This window comes from Lolium perenne, chromosome 3 (assembly GCF_019359855.2).
Source record: "Lolium perenne isolate Kyuss_39 chromosome 3, Kyuss_2.0, whole genome shotgun sequence".
In the NCBI taxonomy this organism is placed as follows: Eukaryota; Viridiplantae; Streptophyta; class Magnoliopsida; order Poales; family Poaceae; genus Lolium; species Lolium perenne.
The window spans coordinates 302,266,471-302,290,072 of record NC_067246.2 but is presented as its reverse complement, the minus strand read 5'-3'; the positions used below and the strand labels follow the sequence as shown (position 1 = coordinate 302,290,072).

General features: G+C 43.5%; 1 protein-coding gene across 2 annotated transcripts; it reads right to left on the bottom strand.

Moving 5' to 3' along the window:
* Positions 1–17,025: 17,025 nt before the first annotated feature.
* Positions 17,026–22,948, bottom strand: LOC127345259 (U-box domain-containing protein 4). Of its 2 annotated transcripts, XM_051371705.2 has the most exons (5): positions 22,649–22,948; positions 20,895–21,169; positions 19,601–19,714; positions 17,441–19,477; positions 17,026–17,351 (listed from the first exon to the last, which is right to left on the bottom strand). In XM_051371705.2, exons 2-5 carry the CDS (start codon positions 21,162–21,164, stop codon positions 17,292–17,294), a joined length of 2,481 nt encoding a protein of 826 aa, XP_051227665.1. In that variant the 5' UTR covers positions 21,165–21,169; positions 22,649–22,948; the 3' UTR covers positions 17,026–17,291. The 2 variants fall into 2 exon arrangements, with proteins under 2 accessions (XP_051227665.1, XP_051227664.1); XM_051371704.1 differs by lacking the exon at positions 22,649–22,948 and having other exon boundaries at positions 20,895–21,200.
* Positions 22,949–23,602: the final 654 nt, after the last annotated feature.

Sequence of the window (23,602 nt, the reverse complement as noted above, 5' to 3'; positions counted from 1 at the left end):
ATAAAGTACGAGTATGTAAAGTGCGAGAGTAATAATTGCAGCGAGTGGCCCAATCCTTTTTAGCACAAAGGACAAGCCGGTTTGTTTACTTATAATGACCAAACGTTCTCGAGGACACACGGGATTTTAGTCTAGTGCTTTCGCTACATACGGCTAAATAATCTTCATTGTTGTGATAAGTGTTGTGTGGGTGAACCTATGCTAATGTACCACCCTTCCTAGGACTAATACATACTTGTGATTATACCCCTTGCAAGCATCCGCAACTACAAGAAAGTAATTAAGAATTAAATCTAACCACAGCCTTAAACTCTGAGATCCTGCGATCCCTCCTGCATCGATATACCAACGGGGGTTTAGGTTTCTGTCACTCCGGCAACCCCGCAATTGGCAAACGAGTACAAGATGCATTCCCCTAGGCCCATAAATGGTGAAGTGTCATGTAGTCGACGTTCACATGACACCACTAGAAGAATAACACCACAACTTAAATATCATACCATTGAATATTACTCAACCATAGTTCACTACTAACATTTAGACTTCACCCATGTCCTCAAGAACTAAACGAACTACTCACAAGACATCATACGGAACATGATCAGAGGTGATATGATGATGAATAACAATCTGAACATAAACTTGGTTCAATGGTTTCACTCAATAGCATCAACAACAAGTAGAAATCGATACCGGGAGAGTTTCCCCTATCAAACAATCAAGATCAAACCCAAATTGCTACGGCGGTGGCGGTGTCCAGCGGTGATGACGGCGGTGATGATGGTGGAGATGATGATGATGGTGATGGCGATGATGTCCAGCTCGATGACGGTGTCGATGGCGTCGATTTCCCCTCCCGGAGGGAATTTCCCCGGCGGATTCCTGCCCGCCGGAGAGCTCTTTTCTCTCTGGTGTTCTCCGCCCGCAGAGGCGGTCAGTAACTCTTCGCGAGGTACCCTCTCGTGGCTTAGGTCTTCGGGACGAAGGGTTGGGCGAAGAAACGGAGGCGCAAAGGGTCGTGGGCCCCCCAGACCATAGGCCGGCGCGGCCAGGGCCTGGGCCGCGCCGCCCTAGGGTGTGGGCCCACCCTGGCTGCTCCTGGCTCCTCCTTCTGGCTTCCTTCGTCATCTTGAAAAATAGGATTTTTGGTATAATTTCCGTCGAGTTGATCTTCGAAATATTGCGTTCGACGGTGCTTTTTCCAGCGAGAATCCTGGCTCCGGTGTTCGATCCTCCAATAATGATGAAACATGCAAAATAGATGAAATAACATAAGTATTGTGTCCCAATATGAAATATATCAATGAATAACAGCAAATTATGATATAAAATAGTGATGCAAATTGGACGTATCAACTTCCCCAAGCTTAGACTTCGCTTGTCCCCAAGCGAACCGAGCTCGATAGACATGACCACATGTTTATGGAGTGAAGAGTCGATGAATAAAATACGGACAAGAAGCATCATATTCATTCACACAGGACATTATAGTAAACAATCTCTTATAACTCATATTGAAACAAGTATAAGGTAATCACAAGTAAAGGTGCATAAGAAATCATAATTGGTGATGGCAAACTTCGTTCTTGGTCGAGAACAATTAATGATTATATCTCATTGAGCAGCGCTCCCATGTTAAAGTTCATAAGGCACAACTTGCATACTCAATCATAATGGTTTTCTCATGATCATTGATAACTTGCAAAGCTATATTCATTCAGATAAAACTTGTACTAAACAAAGAAGAATAAAAGACATGATGTAGCAAATCACAATATAATGGTTTGATCACAACTACTCAAATGCTTGCTTGAGATGGAGGGAAATAGGTTTACTGACTCAACATAAAGTAAAAGACAGGCCCTTCGCAGAGGGAAGCAGGGATTAAATCATGTGCTAGAGCTTTTTCAATTTTTGCAATCATATAAAGAGAATAAAAGTAACATTTTGAGAGGTGTTTGTTGTTGTCAACGACTGGTAGCGGGTACTCTAACCCCCTTGCCAGACAACCTCCTAAGAGCGGCTCCCATATTATTTTCATTTTGTGTGGCACTCCTTCCAACCTTTCTTTCACAAACCATGGCTAACCGAGTCCTCGGGTGCCTGCCAACAATCTCATACCATGAAGGAGTGCCTTTTTATTTTAGCTTTATTATGATGATGACACTCCCCCCAACCTTTGCTTACACAAGCCATGGCTAACCGAATCCTTCGGGTGCCGTCCATCAATCACATACCATGGAGGAGTGTCTATTTAGTTTAATCAATTTGGGACTGGGAATCCCATTGCCAGCTCTTTTTGCAAAATTATTGGATAAGCGGGTGAAGCCACTAGTCCATTGGTGGAAGTTGCCCAACAAGATTGAAAGATAAAACACCACACACTTCCTCATGAGCTATGAAACATTGACACAAATAAGAGATACTAAGTTTTGAATTGTTTAAAGGTAGCACATGAAGTATTTACTTGGAATGGCAGAAAATACCATGTAGTAGGTAGGTATGGTGGACACAAATGGCATAGGTTTGGGTTAAGGTTTGGATGCACGAGAAGTATTCCCTCTCGACAGGTCTTTGGCTAGCAAGGTTAATTAGCAAGCATAAGAGTCGGGGAAACAAACAAATATACATGTGATAGAAACAATCATGCATCTTCCTTGTAAGTACAAACAATTTTAACTTCGTAATAATAAGCTATGAGCTAACAAGAAAGACAATGAAACATCTACATGTATTTCTCTTTTCTATTTAAACCTCAAAGTGTTGTTGCTATTGACCAATGCTATGTTTGCCAAAACCAAATAGATTTATTCAATGCTCCCAAAGTGATACCAATACTAACAACAAGGTGAATCATATAGTAGAGATTGCAAACTAGAATAAGATGTGCAATATGTAAATGATAAGACTTCTCATTAATATTCCATAACGATAACTCACACCAAGGGATACATAGATAACCAACTAAAGGAGAGATACTTCCAAACGCAACCCATCTTATATGATAACTTTCCTACTCATGATATGATACTACTTGACAATAAAAGTAAAAAGGTAGTGATAATGTGATACCGCGGCACTCCCCCAAGCTTGGAACAAACCAAGGGGATGCCAATACCGATGATGAATTACTCCTGCGGTGATGGTGGTGATGAACTCCCGTCATCAAACTTCCAAGGAAGAGGCTCTCCATCAAGAAACGACATCTTGGTCTCGGGGATCCTGAAACTAGCAGCACGGCTTATGTATTTAAACCTGTTTTCATACTCACGATTCGATTCGAAAATCATAGAGTTGTGCTTGGAGCTTGTTGGTGGTGTCGTGAAGTGAGAGGATATCGCTCCAAAGCTTTGCAGTTTCCTTCTCATGTTCAGCAATGAGTTCAGACACAATCCTGTGGAAAATATCCACCTCACGCTCAGCCATCTTCTTGTATTTGAAAACCTCTTGTTCTAGCTTCTCCATCCTGTCTTCCAGGCTTCCTTCTCCTTTAGGACCCTGGACATCCTTGACCTGCAGTTCTCCTTCAACGAGCAGCAACTCCTTGGGGTGCATCCTCAGCTCCTCCATGTACAAATTGCCAACATCCTTGCTGGAGCTGTCCTTCGGAGTTTCCGACGAAGACATGATGGCTCTAGATCCGAAGCAAATCCTGGCAGAAACAACTCGAAACAAAACACGTCGAGAAAACGATATACGGACCTCCAGGGGTCTGGGGGGATTATATAGCAAAAAATTTCTCGACAAAAGGAAAGTACCAGATCGAACCAGAGTCGGAAAGGGCGACGGGGCGGCCAAACCATAGGCCGGCGCGGGCCCAGGTCAGGCCGCGCCGCCCTATGGTGGCACCCCCTCGTGCGTCCTTTCCACTCCGTTTCGAACTCGTAATTTCTCATATTTTCCAAAAACAGCAAAAATATAGTTCGAAAAGTAAATTGCGTACTTTTCATTACCAGTACTGTTACCTATTCAAAGTCGAGTTCTGGCGGACTGTCAATTTGTCCTTTGATGAAAGCTTCCGGTGTTTCCACTTGAATAATATCAACATCAACATTATAGGAATCACCTGAGATATAATGCTTGAGTCTTTGTCCATTCACCACTTGCGTAGCATTGCCTTGGAGAGAGCTAATTTTGATTGCTCCTGAACGATACACCTCCTCGACAACATATGGTCCTTCCCATTTCGAGAGTAATTTCCCTGCAAAGAATCTGAGACGAGACCGATACAATAGGAATTTATCCCCAATATTAAATTCTCTTTTGATAATCCTCCTATCATGCCATTTTTTAACTTTCTCTTTAAAGAGTTTAGCATTTTCATATGCTTCACTTCTCCATTCATCTAGAGAACTCAATTGCAACAACCTCTTATCACCAGCAAGTTTAGGATCTTTATTTAATTCTCTAACAGCCCAATAAGCTTTGTGCTCTAGTTCTAGAGGTAAATGACAAGCTTTCCCATAAACCATTTTATAAGGTGACATTCCCATGGGATTTTTATAAGCAGTTCTATAAGCCCAAAGTGCATCCTTCAATTTACTAGCCCAATTCTTTCTAGTTTTATTAACGGTCTTTTCCAAAATAGATTTAATCTCTCTATTTGATAATTCTACTTGACCACTAGTTTGAGGATGATAAGCAGAAGCAATTCTATGATTAATACCATACTTAGCAAGAGTTTTTCTAAAACCTCCATGAATAAAATGAGAACCTCCATCAGTCATAATATATCTAGGTACTCCAAATCTAGGAAAAATAATATCTAAGAGCATTCTTAAAGAGGTCTCACCATCAGCACTTTTTGTAGGTATAGCTTCCACCCATTTAGTAACATAATCAACGGAACAAGTATATGAGTGTTACCTTCCGAAGACGGAAAAGGTCCCATGAAGTCAAATCCCCAACAATCAAACGGTTCAATAACAAGAGTATAATTCATAGGCATTTCATTGCGTCTGGAGATATTACCAACCCTTTGGCATTCATCACAAGATAAAATAAACTTTCTCGCATCCTTGAAGAGAGTTGGCCAATAAAAACCTGATTGTAAAACCTTTTGTGCGGTTCTTTCTCCAGTGATGTCCTCCATAAGCACTACCATGACATTTACTCAATATTTCTTGTTGTTCATACTCAGGAACACATCTTCGCATAATACCATCCACTCCTTCTTTATATAAGTGTGGGTCATCCCAGAAATAATGCCTCAAGTCATAAAAGAATTTCCTCCTTTGCTGAGCTGAAAAGGTTGGAGGCAAGTACTTGGAAACAATAAAGTTAGCATAATCAGCATACCAAGGACTGTCTCGCGAGCTCACCTTTATTACAGCCAATTGTTCATTTGGAAAACTATCATTAACAGGAACAGGATCATAAGCAATATTTTCCAATCTAGACAAATTATCAAGAACAGGATTATCAAGACCTTTCCTATCTACAATATGTAGATCAAATTCTTGCAAAAGAAGTACCCATCTAATAAGCCTAGGCTTAGCATCTTTCTTTGTCATTAGGTATCTAATTGCAGCATGGTCGATATGAATAGTAACTTTTGAATCAACAATATAAGATCTAAATTTATCACAAGCAAAGACTACAGCTAATAATTCCTTTTCAGTTGTAGCATAATTTCTTTGAGCAGCATCAAGAGTTTTACTAGCATAATGAATAACATTCAGTTTTTTATCTACTCATTGTCCAAGAACAGTACTTACAAAGAAAATCACTAGCATCACACATAATTTCAAAGGGTAAGTTCAATCAGAGGTTCAACTATAGGAGCAGCTTGTTAAGGCTTTCTTAAGAGTTTCAAAAGCTTCCTTACAATCATCATCAAAAACAAATGGTACATCTTTTTGAAGAAGATTAGTAAGAGGCTTTGAAATCTTGGAGAAATCTTTAATAAATCTCCTATAAAACCCAAAGCATGACCAAGAACACTATGAATACCTTTAACATCCCTGATAGGGCATCTTCTCAATTGCTTCAACTTTAGCTCTATCAACTTCAATACCTCTCTCGTAAATTTTATGTCCCAATACAATTCCTTCATTAACCATAAAGTGGCATTTCTCCCAATTAAGAACAAGGTTAGTTTCTTCACATCTCTGCAAAACTTTATCAAGGTTTCGCAAGCAACTATCAAAAGAATTCCCATAGACGGAAAAATCATCCATGAATACCTCTACAATACTTTCACAAAAACCATGAAAAATAGCAGACATGCATCTTTGAAAAGTAGCAGGAGCATTACATAAACCAAAAGGCATGCGTCTATAAGCATAAGTTCCATAAGGACAAGTAAAGGTGGTTTTTCTCTTGATCTTTAGCTTTAACAAAGAATTTGTGAAAACCTGTAATAACCATCAAGAAAGCAAAAATGAGTATTTTTAGACAATCTTTCTAGCATTTGATCAATAAATGGTAAAGGGTAATGATCTTTCTTAGTAACTTTATTAACTTTTCGAAAATCAATGCACATTCTATACCCTACAACTACTCTTTGAGGAATGAGCTCATCATTATCATTAGGCACAACAATCATACCTCCTTTCTTGGGAACGCAATGCACAGGACTAACCCATCTACTATCAGCAATAGGATATATAATACCAGCTTCAAGAAGTCGTAATACCTCATTCCTTACCACTTCCTTCATCTTCGGAATTAGACGACGCTGAGGTTCAACAACAGGCTTTGCATCATCTTCCATATTAATAGCATGTTGGCATATAGACGGAGAAATCCCCTTCAAATCATCAAGAGTGTAGCCAATAGCGCCTCGATGCTTCTTCAATATTTCCAATAACCTTTCTTCCTCAATCTCTCAAAGCTTAGAACTAATAATAACAGGATATATTTTCTTATCATCAATATGAGCATATTTAAGATTATCGTGTAAAGGCTTTAAATCAAAACAGGATCTTCCTTTGGTGGCGGTGTTGTACCCAAATCTTCCACCGGTAAATCATGCTTGAGAATAGGTTGGCGAAGAAAAATTTCCTCAAGCTCATCTCTTTCTTTCCTAAAATTTCGCTCTCGCTATCCTCCAAATGTTGCTGCAAAGGATTATTAGGAACTAGAACAATAGATGCACATTGCTCCATTTTAAAATCATTACTAGGCAAATCAGCTTTATAAGGAGTTTTAGTAAATTTAGAGAAGTTAAACTCATAAGATTCACCAGCGAATTTAGTCAAAATTTTCTCTTTCTTGCAATCTATAATAGCTCCACAAGTATTTAGAAAAGGTCTACCAAAAATAATAGGACAATAATCACTAGCAAGCAGAACCAAGTACCAAAAAGTCAGCAGGATATTTAATCTTACCGCATAAAACTTCCACATCTCGAACAATACCAATTGGAGAAATAGTTTCTCTATTAGCCACCTGAATAACCACATCAATATCTTCAAGTTCACAAGAATCAATTTCGTGCCTAATCTCCGTGTAAAGCTCATACGGAATAGCACTAACACTTGCACCAATATCACATAATCCATAATAACAATGATCACCAATTTTAACAGATATCATAGGAACACTAGCTTGTTTGGGTTGCTTAGGATGTGAAACAATATTAGAAGCATCTTCACGAGAAAATAATATGACCATCCTCCACATTTTCAGTCACAAGATCTTTAACTATTGCAACAAGCAGGTTCAACTTTTTATTTGTTCTTCGTGTTCTACAGGTTTCTTTTCACTTTTATGAACCGCACTATTTATAACAGAGTACTCTTTCATTTTAGCAGGGAAAGGAGATTTGTCAATCTAAGCTTCCGGAATAACCCGCTCAGCAGCTTCCACTACACCGCATTTATGAAGAGATGAATCAATTTTATCTTTATACGGTTCATGATCCTTATCAAAATTCTTCTTTGGCAAGTCCGAATGAGAGGCAAAAGCTTTATAAAGATTTACAGCAACTTGAGAATCAAGACCATATATAGCACTCATATTACGAAATTTATCAAGTATCCATAAAAGCTTCAATGCATTTATAATCATAAATTATACCTGATTCTCTATCCTTGTCGTTCTACCAACCTTCGTATTTTCTTGGATCCGATCAAGAAGGTCCCTTTTAAACTCTTCTTTGTTGCGTGTAAATGATCCAGAACAAGAAGTATCCAGCAAGGTCTTGTCTTGAAAAGAAAGTCTTGCATAGAAATTATCAATAATAACATTACCAGAAGCTCATGAATGGGGCATTTGAGCATTAAAGACTTCAATCTCCCCAAGCTTGGGCAATACTCTCTCCATCATGAGGCCAAAAATTATATATGCGATTCCGATCCTTATGAATTTCACTTGGAGGATAGAACTTAGAATAAAACCGGGCACAATATCATTCCATTCAAGAGAATCCCCATTATCCAGTAATTTATACCAATGAGCCTCATTACCGGACAGCGACAAAGAGAATAGTTTTTTCCTCACTTCATCCATAGCAATACCTGCACATTTGAATAACCCGCATAATTCATGCAAAAACAAGAATGATCACCAGGATGGACAGTTCCATCCCCTTCATAGCGGTTATCCATAACACGTTCAATAATTTTCATAGGTATTTTATATGGTATCACTTCCTCACTGGCGCTTCATCCACTACCGTTGCAGTAGTAGTAGATTTCCCAAATAGAAATTGAAGAGAAGATCTCTCCATAATGACTTATAGCAAAGAAAGAAATAAAATCAGCACAACAAGAAAGGTTTTCCTTACCAATTCCACTTACCAATAGCGCTTCACTCCCGGCAACGGCGCCAGAAAATAGTCTTGATGACCCACAAGTATAGGGGGTGTATCGTAGTATCTTCGATAAGTAAGAATGTCGATCCCAACGAGGAGCAGAAGGTGTTGACAAGCAGTTTCGATGAAGGATTCACTGTAAATGCTCACAGACAAGTATTCGTGGGGTTTGATGTAACAGTTGAATAAAGTACGAGTATGTAAAGTGCGAGAGTAATAATTGCAGCGAGTGGCCCAATCCTTTTTAGCACAAAGGACAAGCCGGTTTGTTTACTTATAATGACCAAACGTTCTCGAGGACACACGGGATTTTAGTCTAGTGCTTTCGCTACATACGGCTAAATAATCTTCATTGTTGTGATAAGTGTTGTGTGGGTGAACCTATGCTAATGTACCGCCCTTCCTAGGACTAATACATACTTGTGATTATACCCCTTGCAAGCATCCGCAACTACAAGAAAGTAATTAAGAATTAAATCTAACCACAGCCTTAAACTCGAGATCCTCGCGATCCCTCCCCGCATCGATATACCAACGGGGGTTTAGGTTTCGTCACTCCGGCAACCCCGCAATTGGCAAACGAGTACAAGATGCATTCCCCTAGGCCCATAAATGGTGAAGTGTCATGTAGTCGACGTTCACATGACACCACTAGAAGAATAACACCACAACTTAAATATCATACCATTGAATATTACTCAACCATAGTTCACTACTAACATTTAGACTTCACCCATGTCCTCAAGAACTAAACGAACTACTCACAAGACATCATACGGAACATGATCAGAGGTGATATGATGATGAATAACAATCTGAACATAAACTTGGTTCAATGGTTTCACTCAATAGCATCAACAACAAGTAGAAATCGATACCGGGAGAGTTTCCCCTATCAAACAATCAAGATCAAACCCAAATTGCTACGGCGGTGGCGGTGTCCAGCGGTGATGACGGCGGTGATGATGGTGGAGATGATGATGATGGTGATGGCGATGATGTCCAGCTCGATGACGGTGTCGATGGCGTCGATTTCCCCCTCCCGGAGGGAATTTCCCCAGGATTCCTGCCCGCCGGAGAGCTCTTTTCTCTCTGGTGTTCTCCGCCCCGCAGAGGTGGTCAGTAACTCTTCGCGAGGTACCCTCTGTGGCTTAGGTCTTCGGGACGAAGGGTTTGGCGAAGAAAAGGAGGCAAAGGGTCGTGGGCCCCTGCACCATAGGCCGGCGCGGCCAGGGCTGGCCGCGCCGCCCTAGGGTGTGGGCCCACCCGGCTGCTCCCGGGCTCCTCCTTCTGGCTTCCTTCGTCATCTTGAAAAATAGGATTTTTGGTATAATTTCCTTCCAGAGTTGATCTTCTGAAATATTGCGTTCTGACGGTGCTTTTTCCAGCAGAATCCTGGCTCCGGTGTTCGATCCTCCAATAATGATGAAACATGCAAAATAGATGAAATAACATAAGTATTGTGTCCCAATATGAAATATATCAATGAATAACAGCAAATTATGATATAAAATAGTGATGCAAATTGGACGTATCAATGCCCAAGGCATCCCCTTCTTCATCGACAACATTATCAGGTTCCTCTAGTGAAACTACATTTTTATTCCATCACATCTTATGCACTTTGCTTGGAGCGTCGGTTTGTTTTTGTGTTTGTTTTGTTTAAATAAAATGGATCCTAGCATTCATTGTGTGGGAGAGAGACATGCTCCGCTATTGCATATGGATAAATATGTCCTTAGGCTTTACTCATAATGTTCATGGCGAAGGTTGAATTGAATCTTCCTCGTTAAATTGTTATATGGTTGGAAACGGGAAATGACACATGTAGTAATTGGTATGATGTCTTGAATAATTTGATACTTGGCAATTGTTGTGCTCATGTTTAAGCTCTTGCATCGTATACTTTGCACCTATTAATGAAGAAATACATAGAGCTTGCTAAAATTTGGTTTGCATAATTGGTCTCTCTAAGGTCTAGATATTTTCTAGTAAGGTGTTTGAACAACAAGGAAGACAATGTAGAGTCTTATAATGCTTGCAATATGTCTTTTGTGTGAGTTTTGCTGTACCGGTTCATACTTGTGTTTGTTTCAAATAGCCTTGCTAGCCTAAGCCTTGTATCGAGAGGGAATACTTCTCATGCATCCAAAATCTTTGAGCCAACCATTATGCCATTTGTGTCCACCATACCTACCTACTACATGGTATTTCTCCGCCATTCCAAAGTAAATTGCTTGAGTGCTACCTTTAAACAATTCAAAATTTATCACCTCTGATTTGTGTCAATGTTTTATAGCTCATGAGGAAGTATGTGGTGTTTATCTTTCAATCTTGTTGGGCAACTTTCACCAATGGACTAGTGGCTTCATCCGCTTATCCAATAATTTTGCAAAAAGAGCTGGCAATGGGATTCCCAGTCCCAAATTAATTAACCTAAATAGACACTCTTCCATGGTATGTGATTGTTGGACGGCACCCGAAGGATTCGGTTAGCCATGGCCTGAGAAAGCAAAGGTGGGGAGGAGTGTCATCATAATAAAACTAAAATAAAAAGACACTCCTTCATGGTATGAGATTGTTGGCAGGCACCCGAGGATTCGGTTAGCCATGGTTTGTGAAAGAAAGGTTGAAAGGAGTGCCACACAAAAATAAAAATAATTCATGGGAGCCGCTCTTTGAAGGTTTGTCTGGCAAGGGGGTTAGAGTGCCCACTACCATTCGTTGACAACAACAAACACCTCTCAAAACTTTACTTTTATGCTCTCTTTATGTTTTCAAAATCAAAGATCTAGCACAAATATAGCAATCAATGCTTCCCTCTGCGAAGGGTCTTTCTTCTACTTTTATGTTGAGTCAGTTTACCCATTTCTCTCTATCTTAGAAGCAAACACTTGTGTTAATTGTGCATTGATTCTTACATACTTGCTTATTGCACTTGTTATATTGCTTTGCATTGACAACTATCCATGAGATATGCATGTTACAAGTTGAAAGCAACCGCTGAAACTTAATCTTCCTTTGTGTTGCTTCAATGCCTTTACTTTGAATTTATTGCTTTATGAGTTAACCCTTATGCAAGACTTATTGATGCTTGTCTTGAAAGTACTATTCATGAAAAGTCTTTGCTATATGATTCAATTGTTTACTCATTGCATTTACATTGCTTCGAATCGCTGCATTCATCTCATATGCTTTACAATAGTATGATTAAGATTATGTTGGTAGCATGTCACTTCAGAAATTATCTTTTATCGTTTACCTACTCGAGGACGAGTAGAAACTAAGCTTGGGATGCTGATACGTCTCCAACGTATCTATAATTTCTGATGTTCCATGCTTGTTTTATGACAATACCTACATGTTTTGTTCACACTTTATATCGTTTTTATGCGTTTTCCGGAACTAACCTATTGACGAGATGCCGAAGGGCCAGTTGCTGTTTTCTGCTGTTTTTGGTTTCAGAAATCCTAGTAAGGAAATATTCTCGGAATTGGACGAAATCAACGCCCAGAGTCTTAAAATTGGATGAAGCTTCCAGAACACCCGAGAGCCGCCAGAGGGGGGCCACAGGCCCACCAGATGGTAGGCCGGCGCGGCCAGAGGGGGGCCGCGCCCCCCTACTGTGTCGTCGCCTCGTCGACCTTCCGACTCCGCCTCTTCGCCTATTTAAAGGTCCCTGACCTAAATCTTCGATACGGAAAAGCCACGGTACGAGAAACCATCCAGAGCCGCCGCCATCGCGAAGCCAAGATCTGGGGGACAGGAGTCTCTGTTCCGGCACGCCGCCGGGACGGGGAAGTGCCCCCGGAAGGCTCCTCCATCGACACCACCGCCATCTTCATCACCGCTGCTGTCTCCCATGAGGAGGGAGTAGTTATCCATCGAGGCTAAGGGCTGTACCGGTAGCTATGTGGTTCATCTCTCTCCCTATGTACTTCAATACAATAATCTCATGAGCTGCCTTACATGATTGAGATTCATATGATGATGCTTGTAATCTAGATGTCGTTATGCTAGTCAAGTGGATTTTACTTATGTGATCTCCGGAGACTCCTTGTCCCACGTGTGTAAAGGTGACAGTGTGTGCACCGTGTGGGTCTCTTAGGCTATATTTCACAGAATACTTATTCACTGTTATAAATAGCATAGTGAAGTGCTTATTTATATCCCTTTATGATTGCAATGTGCTTTGTATCACTACTATTCTATGTGCTACTCTAGTGATGTTATTAAAGTAGTCTATTCCTCCTGCACGGTGTAATGGTGACAGTGTGTGCATCGTGTAGTACTTGGCGTAGGTTATGATTGTAATCTCTTGTAGATTATCAAATTAATTATTGCTATGATAGTATTGATGTGATCTATGCCTCCTTCATAGTGTGATGGTGATAGTGTGCATGCTATGTTAGTTCTCGGTGTAATTGTGTTGATCTATCTTGCACTCTAAGGTTATTTAAACATGAATATCGAATATTGTGGAGCTTGTTAACTCCGGCACTGAGGGTTCGCGTAATCCTACACAATTAGTGGTGTTCATCATCCAACAACAGAGTGTAGAGTGGTTCTATTATGTGATCATTGTTGAGAGTGTCCACTAGTGAAAGCAGGATCCCTAGGCCTTGCTTCCAAGCATCGAATCTCCGTTTGTTTACTGTTCTGTTGCATGTTTACTCGCTGCCATATTTTATTCATATTGTTATTACCACTCATATACATCCATACTACTTGTATTTCACTATCTCTTCGCCGAACTAGTGCACATATACATCTGACAAGTGTATTTGGTGTGTTGGGGACACAAGAGACTTCTTGCTTTGTGATTGCAGGGTTGCTTGAGAGGGATATCTTTGACCTCTTCCTCCCTGAGTTCGATAAACCTTGGGTGATCCACTTAAGGGAAACTTGCTGCTGTTCTACAAATCTCTGCTCTTGGAGGCCCAACACTGTCTACAAGAATAGAAGCACCCGTAGACATCACTCACCCTGAAATATGGCCACCATCTATAGTTTTTGTTGATCTTGGGAGGTGTGTTCTTGGATGGAGGCTTGACCATTTCGCTTCTTAGTTCTCCAACTGCAAACAACACCTGGTAGAAGTAGCGAGAAATAGTTTCCATTGATCGCCGGAATGTGATATGGATCACTCTAAACCTCTGGTTGGGACCCACAACATGAAGAAACATGGGTAGTTGCTATTCCATGGAGGTGTGGATGCTATCTTAAAGTTGTCCTCTCTCCCTAAACGTTTTGACAATTGCATAAAACGGGGATCTTCCCAACCGAAGCATCTGGTAGTCTTTACATTGTTACAGTTGTAGATGTAGTTTAGGTTTGCCAGGTGAGATGATGAAAGGCAGCACGCTTGACTGCTTTCTTGTGCAACAACAGGACAGTGATGCAAAAGCTAGATGTGGTCTTCCTAATAAAATTGATCTACGATTAGGAACGACCAAATAAACCCTACGGAGTTCTAGATAAATGGATGTACCACTAGGCCAGACAGTAGAGTAGAACAGTGTCGTTTACCTCCATCATGGCAGACGATGGAGAGGAGCCGGAGCCTAAGAAGGAGATCAATCTCTATCTTCGTTGCACACGGCGATGCGAGTTCGGTGCCGTAGACCAAGGAGCTCCTCCTCCAGAGGATAGCGAGGGTACATTGCGGGATTACAAGGAATCTACCGGAGTGGTAGATCTACGTCCCCGTCGCCGTTGGTGTCAAAGAGGGATGGCGATTTTCAGTGAAGGCTAAGGGCATCTCCAGCGGCGCGACACATTTTAGCGTCCGCGCCCGTCCGTTTGCGTCGGCCCTTTTGGTCGAAATCGACCGCGCGTCCGTTTGCGTCGGGGGTGGTTCCAGCGGCACGACGCATTTTTTTAGGACGAATCATTTTTTTAAACATGAAACATAATTTACATACTTAAAACATTGAAAAAGAACCTAAACGCCTACTGCTGCTCATCGTCGCTGTGCTGCTCCTCGTCGCTGTCGACCAGGATGAGCTCCGGTATGACACACGGCCAGTTGCCATCCGGGGGAGCGTACGCCGGGCGCGCCGCCGGTGCTCGAGGTTGAGGAGGTTGCGGCTGTGGCGGCGGTGGAGGCGCCCAGGGCTGCAGCTGTGGCGGCGGTTAAGACGCCCAGACATAAGGCTGTGGCGGCGGTGGAGGAGGCGCCCTGGGATAAGGCTGTGGCGGCGGTGAAGGAGGTGCCCAGACATAAGGCTGTGGCGGCGGTGGCGGCGGTGGAGGAGGCGCCGCCGACTCCAGAAGCGCTTGTCGAAGTGCTTCATCCGCCGACAGGCCCGACGGCATGACGGTGGTGACGTAGCGGGGCAGCGGCGACTGCACAGGCGCGTCGTACTCGGAGACGAGGACGGCGACCTTCGCCATCTCGTCGTCCGTCATGTTCTCCGGGAAGTCGAAGTTCCGGCCCTCCGCCGTGGCCTGCTGCCATTCGTGGAAGACGACAACGAAGTAGAAGACGACAACGACGTAGTCGTCGCTGTCGTCCTTCACCTCCCCGTTATGGTACGTGAGCGCCTCGACGTAGTTGTCGTCATCATCGTACGCGGCGTAGGCTTCGTCGTCGTCGTCGTCCTCGTGGTCATTGGCGTCATTGTGCTGCGTCTGCTGACGTCGCGTCGGCGCCTGCTCACGACGCGTCGGCGCCTGCTGTCGATGAGCCGGCGCCTGCTGTCGACGAGCCGGCGGTGCAGGGCCGAAGGGATAATCCCTGTCGCCCATGAAACATGCCCTTTGTCTCCTGTCCGTCTCCGTGGACAGGTACGTACGCCAAAGCTCCGAGTCGATGGCGTACGCCGGATCGGCGCGGAGGTCCGCCGGCAGATACCGCCTCCTGCGCCGGATCTCCGCGGTTCGCTCAGGCTCACGCGCAGGTACTGGAGGGATGGACACCCGGCGGCAGCTGAGCCGCCAGCCGCCAGGAAGCTGCACGCCGGACCAGGAGTCGTCGCACGGCATCCATTTGCCGTGCATGAGCCTCCCCACCGTGACGGGGAGCGGGATCTTCTTGGTGCCGCTGCCGGAGGCCTCGAAGTCGTTTTTCTTCCCCATGGCGCTGCGGCGGTGGTGGTGCGAGTGGAGTTGTGGTGTGGGCGAACGAGCGACGCTGCCGGTGGACTTTTAAGGGCCGTCGCGCGCGGGATACGATGCCATTGAAGGCGGCGCAGAAGCCCAGCCGCCGCCCGCCAGTGCGCGCGCAGAATAGGCAGCCGCGCCATTGATGGCGAAGACTGTGACGCAGACGCGGAAGCGCTGACCGCCGAAGCGGTGCCCTCGGTGCAGACTCGCTGCCAGGCGGGCCCGGTGAAGACGCGAGCGGACACTTTGCGCGTCCGCGCAACGTCCGTAGAGACGCAAACCTGGCGCATATTTGGGCCAGGTTTGCGTCTCCGCGGACGGCCCGGTCACTTTGCATCGCGCCGCTGGAGAGGGCGGACGCAAACAGTCGCTCCGCTGGAGATGCCCTAAAGGAGAAGATAATCGAAAGCGGGAGGTGACCGCGCAACACCGTCAAAAATTCGCCTTCTCCCGGACTCCCGCCATCTCCCGCTGAGCTCCCGCGAGCATGGTGTTGTCGATTTTCGTCGCGCTCAGGTCCTCAAAAAATTGCCAACTTGAGTGTTCCTCTCTGGAATGCTTTGAGACCCGTGTTGATCACAACGCATACCTCCTCCAAATATCCAAACAATGGTTTTTCGTTCCCATTGGGCCTGTCTGGGAGCATGCGAGCTACCAAATGTGCCATCTGTGTGATGACCTACATACTGGTCCCTTTTAGTCAAGTTTCCTGGTTCCATGCATGTTATATACTCCTGAATAATGGCTGTCATGCGAAATAGTGAAATGAACTATGTTTATATATAAATAGTCAACGAGAGTTCCTCCGTGTATCACTATCGCAGCTAACACAGATTGGCATCCTTCCGTTTGTCTCGCTGACCAGATGAAATGCGAACAGTGACAAAAGGAACAGATCACTTCTTTCATTCACAAAGGTAGAAATGTGTTAAGAGCAAATTTCACTTTGCACAATGAGGTTAACCACTGCAATGCACAACTCCAATTCACCAACTATCAACGCATCAATAAACCCGCCTGGCAGAGTTGAGCTAGGTCGGCTCCTAGAATCAACAACAGCTGATTTATATTCTATCACAGAGGACAAAGCACCAGTACACACTGCTTTAGTCTAGAATGATAGAATCACAAAATCAGACGCATTAGAAAGCTACAACAGAGAATGTTAAATACTGCAGGCAATAAATCAAAGGTGTGAATCACAGCATGTACAGAACAAAACCTCAGCGATAATCACCAATGGGCAAGCTATACAAAAAGATAAACACCCGAAAAGTACACCATCTCAACAACAATGACGACCACCACAATACCCACAATCCCAATCTGACTATAAACAGTACACAGCGTCAGTCAACAACAATAACCGCCATTTGAGGAGCCCGCGGAAATGCCTCAATGTACACTACAAAAAGTTATGGTGAGATCATCTCCTTGCTGAGCTCCCATGTCTTTGGCTGCGGAAATAGCTGAGAAGAGCCTGTGCCTGGATCAAATTCAGATTCAAATTCTTAGCAAAAAGATATGCAAATATTTTTGCTTCTAGTTGTAATTTTTTTCTAGAAAGTGGCAAACCTTTTCTCTTGCTCGCGGTGTTCCTGACTGCGACAGTGCGACTAAAGGGGGCACAGCACCCTCTTGAAGTACTATGCTGCAGAACCTGTTGCTGTTTGTGCATAGCTGAAGCAACGCCGCAGCAGCATTTTCCTTCCCTCTCGCTGAACCCAGTTCGACAACCTCAACAAGGGCTGGAATACCACGCGCCTGCCCAATGGCAGTCCTCCCTTCTGGTATAGTAGCAAGATTTGCCAAGACAGCTACAGCTTTGTCAACCATTCCAGCAGCAGGATCCATAAGGTCAACTAGGTGCCTTACAGCATCAGCTTGCACAATGCGACCCTTATTCTCATGAAGTATGGATAAATTAAACAATGCAGTAGCTGCATCTTTCTTTCCTCGTGGGGTCCCATTTCCCAGCAAGTCCACGAGAGGCTTGACAGCACCAGATCGTCCAATCCTTATTTTGTTTTCTTCAATAACTGAGAGGCTAAATAAAGTAGCTGCCGCATTCTCTTTAGCTTCAGGGTTCCCTGTTTCCAGAACATGGATGAGAGGATCAACAGCCTCTGCACTTGCAATGGCAATCTTATTGTTATCATTGATCGACAAATTGAGGAGGGCTGTCACTGCATTTTCTTGGATTTTGGCATCTGGTGAAGGAAGAAGACCAACCAACAAGTTTATAGCCCCACAATTTGCAATGACAATCCTGTTCTCCATGTTATGCTTAGCTAGAAGGCGAATCTCTGATGTTGCTGATCTCTGAACTTCCACGGAATCACTTCTCAAATCATCAATTAGTTTGCGTACCTGATTCTCGATGGCAGAAAGATCACCCCGAGCATCCATGGATGAGGAAGATATTATTCTGGGGAATCCCCTGTCAGATGCTTGCCGCCGAACAAATTGGCCTCTCATGCCCAATCTTGGCAGGATTACATTTTCCCTTTGAGGGATAGAAGAGGCAGAAGGCCCACCGTCAGCAACCTCCCCAGATGCATCACTGCTGTAGTTTGTCCTATCACTTGAAACTCGCATCATCCCATTGTCGATGTCACCATCCCCATCAAGCTGGCCACTATTAGGAAGACTACCATTAACCGAAGAACTGCCTAGATGGTCGTGTGTATCACCGTTCAGATGAGATGCATCCTCTGTAGAATGATCTGAAATTTGTACATTTGAACCAGCATGTCTTTCTTCCAAACTAGACTCTCTTGCTTCAGAACTTGCAAGAGATAGCCTTGCAATATCTGGCGCAGAGCCATTTGCATAATCTGAAGGCTGATTAGTGGAGGCCTCATGACCGGGGCGGTTCACATGTACATCAGAGCTCTGATGGGCCACACTGTGGGGAGGAGATGCTCTATTCAAGCTTCTCATATACAGGTCAGCTTCTGGGGACCCAGGAATATTACCCCTACCCACAACACTAGGATGCAGAGGGCTATTGCCTGTCGCGCTCAAATCTTGAATGAATGGGGCTACTGAAGGAAAGTTCAACTTCAAGGATTTCACGGGATCAGGTAGCTTAATGTCATGTGACTCACACCAGTTAGATATCAAAGCTTTCACAGTATAGTTAGGAATTAAATTAGAATGCGCAAGTCTTTGGCGCGTCTTTGGACAGATGGTAAAACCCTCATCGAGCCACAACTTGATATAAACCCGCTCATAGGTCTGACCAGATGCTAAAATAACCGGATCAGACATCAGCTCCAGGGAAAGCGGGCAACAAAAATCAGCAGGAATAGGCACCCCGTTGATGTTAAGCAATTGTGTTTCCTTGAGAAGGCGCTCATGCATATAGTTGACCATTGGAATCATCTTCTCAACTAGATCAAGTTCATTGCGGTTATCACTTCGCATTGCCCTTGTTCTGAGATTCTCAAGTGAAACAGCTTCCATGTATAGTTCAAGGTTAGTTGACAGACTTAACGCACTTGATATTATCGGCAGGTTTGCAGGACTTTGAGTCCCCCTCCCAGTTAGCTCCATTGCGACCTCCTTCGCCAAATCAAACACGTGCTCATAATTTATGTCCTCGAGTTTCTAAAAGAAATAGAAGATCACAGACGGCAAGCAATGAGTTGGATGTGGAAGAGAAATCAATGCTAGTACTAATAACTCAGTAATTAACTGTATTAGATAAAGGCTCGAATGATTTTCAATTACCTGAATACAAATGCAAGCACAGCCAGTCAGAGAAGGTAATAAAGAATTAGCAAGCTGGCACAACTGAAGGGAGCATCCCTGAATATCCGAGATCGCTGATTCAATTTGAGAAACCTGTATAATGGAATTAAAACATACTGAATCAGGAGAGCAGCATTAGCTATATGACTTTTATGACATGCAAGTATCCCAAGGACAGTGTATGATTTAGTATAATTATGTTGTTTATTTTGCGTTGATATGCTGTCTCACTTACACAATACTACTAAAGAATCACAAGATGCCCTGCTAAAGACGTCGTTAACCTTCTTGGTGAAATTTAGCCATTACATTTAGTTGGATGTTTACCAAGGACGAAGATCAATGCCCCCGCAACCTTTGAAGGTTATTTTACACAAGAACAACATATCGATTGAACATTTGGAACTGACCATCACAGTTAAGGTCATATAAGTGAGTCACACAATGTAATTGATTATTGGCATGACTCGGCCACTGCAGGGCCAAACTCCTGGCATGGTAGCGGTGCACTGAGGCTTAGTTGAATGAGTGAATTGCTAAATTGTTGATAAAAGGAGTTACACGACAGCAGTTTATACAGGTAACTGACTTAACCCACACACTGGATTGCAATACAAACTTCTGACCAACCGATAACTCCATCTTCCCAATTTAATAGGAAACATTCCTAGTTTGAAAGACCTGACTGTATCCAACACAAATACCTCTCTTAAGACTCTTTTTATCCCTAAGCATGCCTTATTCTATGCCTACACAATGCAGGTATGCACACATGAGGTTGCTACTGCACATATAAACTGAGCCCAAGCTGTTGGCACTGCTGGTTTTCTACGTAGCTGTTGGGCATAGGCCCACAATGTAACACATTTGCTGTTCCAACAGCTACAGTTTCAATTAAATGATCAGTGCCAACTGAACTTGAGATCAATGCTGCAACATGCATCAAATATAATTTTTGATTTTAATTAATGGAACCTGAAGGATATGTCATTTTGTTGATGCAAATGTTAGCTAGCAAAGAAGAAGATTAAATGGTGACACTGGAACAAAGCAGAACATTAGTCAGCAGCAAATTGCATGTGAGCAAAAGTTCTGCAAAATAACAGGCACCACATGCCTTGTAAGAATTGATGTTATTTCTAAAAACAAAGCATGGCAAGGTGGAGAGACTGACTGATTTACTTCAATCAACTTAATTATGAAGCATCATATCTGAAAATGCAGTGTGAACAAGTGAAATGTGGATATATAAAATTCTCTCATGTGTACTTACAAAATATATTTTGCTGGTCGTTTGGTGCCAGTTCCCAATAAGCCCTGAAGCTTCGTTAATAGCAGTGTCAAGCTCTATTAATACCTCATAGAGCTGATCTTCAGGAGACTTGCATATATCTTCTATGAGAGGACTCACAATGCTTGAGATATCACATACATTTTGGCAGTACTTCTGGATAGGTTTGGGCCTTGTAGTAGAGCCATCATAAGTTAAGACACTGAGGCGTGAGATACTATTGAGCAGAGTCCTTGGAGAGAAATTTTCCATCAACCCTGTGAAAGGACCCATATGTTTAAGAGTAAGCCTACATGATTTGTAACTCATGAATACCAAAACCATCCATATATGTTGGTGAATATGCAGTAGGTTGGTGTTTTATGAAGCATTCGAACTTTCCAAAGAAACAAAATATTATGCACATACATATGATTGCTGATCCTAAGTCTCTGATTACCTAGGTCAAAAACAAGAAACATAAGCTGCGCATTGGCAGATTTCTGTCTGCATTTTGATCTATCCTGTTGATCTATGTATCTGAGTATCTTGACTGGGGGACTCTAAATGTATTTTGGTGCAATAATAACAGTTAGACCGAGTGTAATCACAAAGCAAGGAGGGCTGTTATTTAGCCGAGTAGATATTTCAGGTGCAAATAGTTGCATGCCATGGTCAAGGAATATTACGAGGACCAACAGCCCAACAGAGAATTAGCACGTGGTGCTAATATTAAATACGCAACGAAGATCTCTGGACTTTCCGCTTCATGGCGGTGACGTAACTTCCCGTTTAGTATTGCTCAACTCGAGTACAAACAATTAGCACCCAGCATGCAGTATTAAGGGTATTACGGTATATCCTACTAATACGTAACATCCAGACAATAATAACGCCAAACCAGGGAGACGTGCGACTACCTAGTCCATTAATGCAACAAAAGCTAGGTATAGAGCTGGGGGTTGCTACCTAATTGCGTGGGAACATGAGCTGGTTGCTACCTAATTGCGCGGGAACAAGAGCTGGTTGCTCAGTTCAATTAAGAACGTAATCATCTAAGCTACACCATCTAACGCAAACCAGTGGCGGTGCTAGAGTTGGCGACCTGTGATGAAAATCCACTATATGCCTTCATAAACATATAATTTTGCTTACATATAAATACAAAGCTACGACTATTTTGCACAAGCTGTGATACCACTTGACATCACAAACATGTGTGTAGCGCCACCACTGACGCGACGCGGACATGCCCTCAGCATAGCACGCGTTACATGAGTCTCTCGTACTTCACAGATCACGAAGACGCATCGAATTTTGCTCGCAAGCGTCCACGGCGCCTATAACCGTAACGATCGTCACCCAAAATTGATTGAAGGGGTACATTAACACGACACAAACGAGGTAGATAGCTGGGGGTAGCTGCTCCGTTGCGCGGGAGAACGGGCTGGTTGCCCAGTTCAATTCAAACTGAAATCATGTGAGCTGCACCATCTAGCGCAAACAGGCCCCCGGCGGAGCACAGGTTACATGAAATGTTCATACTCCACACCACAGCGCACGGAGGCGCAGCGAATTCTCGCCGTCACCGCGAATGTGGGGGCGTCTAGGACTGTACCGATCATCTCCGGAAATTGATAAACGGGGATCCCGAACTACAGGAACCAGGGGCGGATCTAGGTGATGCGCCGGGCGGCCGAGAAATTGTGGAGGTCGGTGAGGTTTAGAGTAATCACTGGGTGAAAGCAAGCTCGTACCTCAGAAGCCAATGGCCGAAGGTTGCGGATGGGGCGGAGACGGCAGGGTCGCGATTCCGCGACAGGGGGGCGGGATCGGCGATGGCGGAGGCGCGCGGGGGTGCTCGGGGGTGGGGGGATATGGGGCGAGGAGGGGGGCGGGGGACCGAGGCGTCGGCGGTGGCTGGCTGGCGCCGAGGCAGGGCACGGCGGCAGCGCTAGGGCAGGGCGGTGGTGGAGTAGAGAGGAGAGAGATTTAGGCGCGTTGGGTCTGGGTTGGTAGAGGAAGAGGAAAGAAATGTACAGGAAGGAGAAGGAGGTCTCGGGGTGTGGATGGCGAACGAGGCAGCGAAAACACCCTCTTTGACCGTTTCAAGCCAGAGAAATCGCTCTTTGACGCGGAGCCATGCCCACGGACGCCTCATGGACCCGCGACTCCGTCGACTGGAATCGTTTGGTTTGAACCTCAAACGAAACCTAATTTCTTATCTTCTGGTGTTTCTAATTTGATGAAAGAACTGGTTATTTACCAAAAAAAGTTCATTGTTTCAATTATGGAGTACATTGCTAAAAATACTCATAAAGAGGAATGATTGTAGAAAGGTTCTTAAAAAGCTTATATTCTGTTACTCCATCCAAATAATAGAAGGCCCTTTTAATTTTCGGTGGTCAACGACTTACAAGTTTAACAATTTTCCATGTTAGAGGATTGGATTTATCTGGCATTATTACTCTAATCCCTAAAGAAAAAAGGAGCAGATAGAATTCAGTTGTTTAGGCCCATTTATTTGGCCAATGCTTTCTTTAAAAGAAAATTACCAAAGTTCTGCCCATTAGATTTGATCCAGCTGTTGATAAAACAGTCTTACCATCTTAGACTGCTTTTATTAAGGGAAGATATATTATGTATGGTGTGATGTTACTTCATGAAATTTTGCATGAAGCTATAATAAAAAAAAAACAATAGGAGTTGAG

Excerpts from the sequence above, each read along its gene's own strand:
- LOC127345259 (XM_051371704.1), bottom strand. The coding sequence starts at position 21,185 with ATGGGTCCTTTCACAGGGTTGATGGAAAATTTCTCTCCAAGGACTCTG. Across the intron at positions 19,478-19,600 it reads GTGCTTGCATTTGTATTCAG|AAACTCGAGGACATAAATTA; the intron begins GTAATTGAAAAT and ends TATTTCTTTTAG. Across the intron at positions 17,352-17,440 it reads CACCGCGAGCAAGAGAAAAG|GCACAGGCTCTTCTCAGCTA; the intron begins GTTTGCCACTTT and ends AATTTGATCCAG.